The sequence below is a fragment of the Myripristis murdjan genome, chromosome 1 (assembly GCF_902150065.1).
Source record: "Myripristis murdjan chromosome 1, fMyrMur1.1, whole genome shotgun sequence".
In the NCBI taxonomy this organism is placed as follows: Eukaryota; Metazoa; Chordata; class Actinopteri; order Holocentriformes; family Holocentridae; genus Myripristis; species Myripristis murdjan.
This window is the reverse complement of record NC_043980.1, coordinates 1,435,729-1,442,691: the sequence shown is the minus strand read 5'-3', so window position 1 is coordinate 1,442,691 and position 6,963 is coordinate 1,435,729. Positions and strand designations below refer to the sequence as shown.

The 6,963-nt window shown below is 42.5% G+C and overlaps 1 protein-coding gene across 1 annotated transcript; it reads left to right on the top strand.

Annotated features, from left to right (window-relative positions):
• The first annotated feature begins 881 nt into the window (after positions 1-881).
• Positions 882-5,847, top strand: LOC115356995 (mitogen-activated protein kinase kinase kinase kinase 3-like). Its single transcript, XM_030048315.1, has 8 exons — positions 882-939; positions 1,978-2,238; positions 3,576-3,644; positions 4,033-4,125; positions 4,765-4,835; positions 4,909-4,964; positions 5,451-5,545; positions 5,579-5,847. Exons 1-7 carry the CDS (start codon positions 882-884, stop codon positions 5,536-5,538), a joined length of 696 nt encoding a protein of 231 aa, XP_029904175.1. The 3' UTR covers positions 5,539-5,545; positions 5,579-5,847.
• Positions 5,848-6,963: the final 1,116 nt, after the last annotated feature.

Here is a 6,963-nt window from a genome sequence, read left to right as displayed (position 1 = left end):
ACTGATCCACCTCCACACCTTCAGCAGCACCTTCACTCAGCCTCTGTACCCGGGCTTTATGGTTGGGTCTGGTTCCTCAGTGTCTCTGTGTCAGATCTGAGGAGTGAAAGTCACGTCTTCACACTGCTGATCAGAGACAGCTGCTGACATGACAGTTCACTGCAAAGACATTTTTATAAACTTACTGAACTATTTATGAGCAGAAAAAACCTTCAGGAACAATCAGAATCAGAAATACTTCATTGATTCCTGAGGGGAAACTTCTCAAGAGAAGAATTCAATTACAAGAACTAGAAAAATAAATGAGAAATATAAAAGTATGTGCCTTAGCATTATTAAAAAAAAAAAAAAAAAAAGTAAGTGTATTATGTATAAAGTTGTAAAAAAAAAAAAAAAAAAAAAAAGATTATGCATCATGTGTAAATATGTGCATCAGTCCTCCAAAATATTGCAGCAGTAAAGACATACATTCATCATGTGGTTGACATCAGCTGTGGTGACAGACTAAGCCTGACTTGGAAAGACGATGTGTGACGTGGGCATGTAAAGTCCTTTGAGACTGAAATAGTGTGTAGAAGTAATTCTGAGACTGGGCTCTAAATCATGTTGAACTCAGTGAATGTGTTCCTGCTGCAACCTGTGCATGTCAGACTGAACACACAGCCCATTCAGTGTGTGTGAACGCTGTCACATAAAGTGTTTTTACACTGAGACGCTGTTGTGAGGAAGGACGTCGTGCTTTCAGCTGCTTCTGTCTTCTGAAATGCTGGGATCATCATTCTGACCACCCACAAGGAAATTGTTTTTCAGACTGAAAACGCGCAGATGTCGGAGCTTCCAATGTGCCACCTAAACGCTTCAAACCACTGTCAGACTGGATAATGCTGATCCAGATACCACGGGATCTGGATATCCAGACTCTGCATTTGGACTGGTTTGGTTTGGTTTGGTTTCTTTATGTATACAGATAAAAAATATAAAAAGATACAGTATAAAATTTTCAAGGAAACATGAGGGAGAATTGCCTAAAAACCCTCAAGGGTCTTGATAAGTGGCATTCTCCTGGCAGCAAAAATTACAGCAAATAATTACAGCAATGAAGTGTACACAATTTTGGTATCTATAGTTTTAGATATAGCAAAAATAGCATAGCATAGCACTTTGACAACAATGCATCTAATAAACATAGAGTGATTTAAATAATCTGACTTTTGGTATTAAATTGATCCAGATTCCTGCTGTGAGTTTTGAAAACCCCCAAAGGCAGCATTTAATCCTGATTTCAGGTTGGACTGGATTACAAAGTCCAGGTCCAGATCTTCTGGATTAGAAACTTCGTAATCTTCTTTGGAAAAACTCAGTTTTCATATTTAATCCAATCAGATCACTTTCATCCTGGAGTTTTGAAAGTTTTGAAGTTTTTGAAAAACCTCTGCCGACTGAAGGAACATTTCAGGAGAATCTCAGTCTTTGTTTTAATTAAAGGGCCAGTCAAGGCATTGATGATTATCCTTTAATTTAGCAGATCAGGGAGCAGTGAATTTTTGATAGCTTAACAGTGAACTGAACATGTTAGTTTCCATTTAATGAGTAAATTATGTTTTTATATTTTTAAGTGACATTTTAGGGATAAATTCAGAAATACTAATATTAAATATATGCAATGAGGTTAAAAGCATTTAAAAGTTAAAAACTCTTGATTTCCTCACTCAGGAGTTCAGTTAAAGGACCCAATAACATCACACACACATGCAGTTACTGCGTGTTAGTGTTACTGTCTAAAGAGAAAAAACTGTCAGATTTAACAAACTGATCACTCAGTGCTCTATAAGACAGGTAAGTACAGAAAACAGATGAAGCTTGACTGGTGAGAGGAGGAACAAGGTGCAGCATCTCAAATATCTGTCTGCTGTGACAGTGGTCCTTCAAAGTGGCTGAATCTCCTGCAGAACAGCAGCTGCTCGGTTTAACCACTAGAGGGCAACCCGAGGCCCTGTTTACACCTGGTATTAAAATGCATCTCCATCTGCATCTCAAGCCGTCCTGTGTCTTCATCCCGTCCCCAGAACGTGGACTTCCAGCCCCCCTGTCCTCTGGAGGTGTTTGAGCTGCTGGTGGTCCCGGAGCAGCCGTACCCTCTGATCTGCCTGGGCCTCAGCCGGGGGTCCGAACCCACCCAGCCCGTCGGCTTCCAGACCCTCGACCCCAACTCGTCCTGTCCCGAGCTCCGGGAGTCAGGTACCAACACCTCAGGGCCCTCATCACAGGAACGTCCTGTCTGAGCTGTGTGGTAACCATGGTAACTAGGTTTGGGATTTACAGATGAAGAGTTCCTAGGCCCACGCTCCGACCCTAACTTCATGAAATCTTAAATAGACTCCTCTAACTTTAATTTGAGTGTTAGGCCGTCCTAACTGTAGGTAGTGAGGGCTCACTTCTTGAATCCGTATGGCTGCTCTTTAGTTGCTTTGACAGAACCAACAAATGCCAGCAGGCTGAACTTATATTCCCCCACAAGCCTTATGGCAGACTGAACCATGTGCCAAGACAAGATGTTGGTATGGGAAGCGCTCTGGTTTCCATTTTGGTTTTTGTGGGTTTGTGAAGGTAAACGGTCCGGGACACATTGGCAGAAATGTCGTCGGGACCTAAAATTCTGTTCGAGAAACTTTCGACTTGTGCAATAAAAGAAACGGCAACGGTCTCCGGCTTGTTTCCAGCTGCACCAGAAAACCTGACAGATCAGCCGTCATCCCCATTAACTACATGTTAGCTTTAGCATGAGGAGAAAAGCAGTATCGGTTGCTAGGTAACAGATGTAAAAGTTGATAAGTGATGTTGGATTGAGTATTTTGGATTTCCTGAACTGAGATTAAACAGGATGAAGTGAGATGAGGAAGGATTCCTAATGGCAAACTGGCAAACCTCCTGTCCTACACTCTTCCTGTCTTAGTTTAAGATGTCAGACAGGGAGTTTCTGTAATACGTCCAACATTTAGCACATTTAAGTAATATAAGTTAATTATAATATAAGTTATATTTTTATTATATTGGCCTGGCCAGGGACTGCAGGTGGAAATTTGCCCTCTTAATCTTAATTCCTAATTCTGGCACATTCATTGTCCACTTCAGATAAACTAATAAAATAAAATAAACAACAAGCTCAAAAGTTGAGTAGGCTTCAGTTGCTCCATCACCAACGTCACAAACAGCCAGCCAGAGGTCAGAGGTCAGAGGTCAGAGGTCACAGCAGCAGGACAACAGATGGAACAGGTATTCCTGTGAGTCTGGAATGATGATGATGATGATGATGAAGAAGAAGAAGTGAAGGTAAAGACATTTTTTATCTGAAATTGTCGCACCTATGAAAACAAATACGACTTGTGTCAATCATGTTGACACCGACACCTCTGTCCATCATTGTTTTCCTTTTGCCTTGTATTGTTAATCTTGGCAGCGAATAGAATCAGGAAACGCATCGGACTCAGCGTACAAGGTTTCTGTGCGTGACGATTTTTATTGGATGATGGATTTAAAAAAAACACATACGGTTCTCACATGTTCTCCTCCTCCAGAAAACCCTCAAACCTGCGTGATCCATGTCACCCAACTGGAGAGAGACGCCATCCTGGTCTGCCTGGACCGTAAGTTCATTATTTACACATCAAAAAATAAGAACCACAAAGAAACCACAGATTGTGCAGGTGAAACAAAATAATAATAATAATAATAATAATAATAATAAAACAAGGGGCTTAGTGCTGTCAGAAGGAACCATAAAAACAAGTAAACACGTTGGCCGTCTCCAGTGGTGTGTCTCCCGGCTGCCCTAAGGAAGTTCCTCATGTTGTTACCTGTTGATTAATTTGAATTCAGTTTAGTTCCAGGTCTGACAGCTCAACATAAAACCAGTGATGATGATAAGGAACAGCAGGGACCTCAAGTCCTTTATCAATTAAAGAGAGATTTTTTTTTTTTTTTGGTTATTTGTTAGTTGGTAATGTGCTGATGTTTATTTCCTGTTTTCTGCAGGTTGTATAAAGATCGTCAATCTGCAGGGGAAGCTGAAGTCCAGCAAGAAGCTTTCAGCCGAGCTCACCTTCAACTTCCAGATTGAGTCTGTTGGTAAATCACCTTAAACCTCCTTGAACCGTCATGAATCCCTTTAAACCCCCTTAAGGCCTTTTAGCCTTGTCAAACCAGTCAGAAGCACATTAGTGTGCCGTAAACCACCTTAAACCATCTTAAGGCACCTTAAGACCCCCTTAAACGTCTTAAGCCGCCTTCAACCACCTTAAATCAGCTGACACTCTTTCTGCTAACCTTAAAGCCAACCACCTTAAACTACCTTAATCCCCTTTTGTAAAGCACCTTAGGTCTCCCACAACAGCCTCAAGCACCTTGAAACACTTTAAACTGGCCTCCCTTTCACATCTATAAATCTAAACCAACCAAACCTAATCCAGTTCACACTACCTCAGCTCACCTTAAAACACCTTAAACAGCCTGAATTGACTGTAAACTACCATGAACCAACTTGAACCACTTAAAGGTACCTTAAACCACCTTATCCCTCTTTACACCACTTTAAAGCACCACTGTGAAGGCACCTTTAATCTCCCTCAGCCACCTTAATCCAGATTAAACATCCTCAGACCACTTTAGAATACCTTGAACCACCTGAATTCTACGGAAACCACCATGGACCACCTTAAACCAGTTCAGACCGGCTCAGTGACCTTCCTCTCCCCTCCTCTTCTTCAGTGTGTTTACAGGACAGCGTTCTGGCCTTCTGGAGACACGGCATGCAGGGGCGGAGCTTCAAGTCTAATGAGGTAATTATCCAATCAGAGACTGGCACCGCCACCCTGTCGGTCACCATGGTAACATGTCTTATTTTTTCTGCAGATCACTCAGGAGATCAGCGACAGCAGCAGGATGTTCCGCCTGTTGGGGTCCGACAGGTGAGACAGCCAGTTTACCTGTCTCTCCACCCATCTGTTCACCTGCCTGTTCACCCGTCTGTCTGTTCACCTGTCTGTCTGCTCACTTGTCTGTTCACCTGTCTCTCTTTTTACCTGTCTGTTCACCAGTCCGTTTACCTGTCTTTCTGTTCACCTGTCTGTTCGCCTGTCCATTTCCCTGTCTGTCTGTTCATCTGCCTGTCTGCTCACTTGTCTGCTCACCTGTCTGTTCATCTGTCTGTCTTTTCACTTGTCTGTCTGTTTACCTGTGTGATGGCCTGCTGGTGGCACTACAGGAAAGAGCAGGAGATCATGACAAGTATCCCCATCCAGGCAACGACATGACATGACCCGTCAGTGATGTAGGTCAAAGGTTGAGGTTGGGGTCCGGGGCGGCTTGGCAGGTCAGAGGCTTCTCTGTGGGCCTGCAGCCGGACGCTCCTGAATGTGAATGTGCTGATTTTGTTGTTGTTCCTGTTCCGGCAGGGTGGTGGTGCTAGAGAGCAGAGCCACAGACCACCCAACTGAGCCCAGCAACCTGTACATCCTGGCCGGACACGAGAACAGCTACTGACCCCCAGATCAGGACCAGACCAAGACCAGACCAGGACCAGACCAGGACCAGACCAGGACCAGATCAGGACCAGATCAGGATCGGACCAGTCCTGTTCTGATCCCATCCTGTTCCGGTGTCAGAGAATTGGACTGGTTTCCTCTGAAAGTTTCCAGAACCAAATATGTTCACTTGCCTTACTGGTACGTTTCTAGTGTCATCAGTGCCAATCCAGACTGGAACCCTGACCTTGCTGGTCCAGTACTGGTGCTCTTGTCTTATTGGTGGACGGAGGGTCCAACAGTGTGCAGACTGAGCTGAGCCACCGCCTCCAGCCGGTCTGTCCATCCGGACCGGCCCTCTCGACCAGAACTCCCTGGAAGAAGAGATCTTCTATCTCAGTGGGACCTTCCTGGATAAATAAAGGATGAAAAAATCAAAACCCGGGAAGCTGCTGGACAGAGTGCAGCTAAATGCTGATTTGTAGTTCTGTGTCAAAATGTCACCATCCCAATTTCCAAGGCCAAATGATTGAATTTACTTTATTTTCACATCCTGTGACTCGCCCCAACCTGGATGGGATTATAAGACGCCAAAAACACAAATATATAGTACATTCAGTGATGCCCTAACTAAGCAGTGCTGTTACATGGTCATTAAAATGCTGTTAAATAGATCATTAAAATGATCTATTTAAAGGTCAGATCAGTGATGCTGGATCAGTTTTCTTGTGCTTCACAAGCATTGAAATGAACTTTTTATCATTCTTATTTTATTTATTTACTTATTTATGTATTTGGATCCCCAGTAGTCACAACCAAGTCAGCAACTCACAAGTAAACATCACATCATCATGCAAAAGAATGATGTAACTACAGAAAAAAAAAGAATTAGCAACAATTATACTTCTAACAGTGATAATAACAGCAATGACAGCATGTGCCCACGTTCTGTCGACATAATCAGCAAAACATGTGATGCCGCTCAGAAATGGTAGTCGTACTGAAGACAGAGTACGACGGTCGCTGCACAGAAAAAAATATAAGGAGCTGGAGCTGGACCATTTTTCCCATTTTTTTTTCTTGTAAATTCAACTTTATTATCAAAAATATAATAACTGAACTGATACACAATACTGAATGATCAAAATTGTCCCCCAACTGCAGATTTGCTGTGAAACTGATAACGACTGTGCCATATAAAGTATATTTGTGAAAAAAAGTATATTTTTTGAGCATTGTCTTCCACTCATTTGAAGCACTTACTAACACACTTCCTATCACATAATTAGACCTTTACTGAGATGAGTTACACTAACACAAATGATGTTGAAATTTCTAGTTTTCAAAAATGTAATAACTAAATTGATAACTAATTAACAGCTCAAATGCAACTCACCCCTTCACAGATGTATATGCAGCTGTTTAAGTCCTATGTAATTCACAT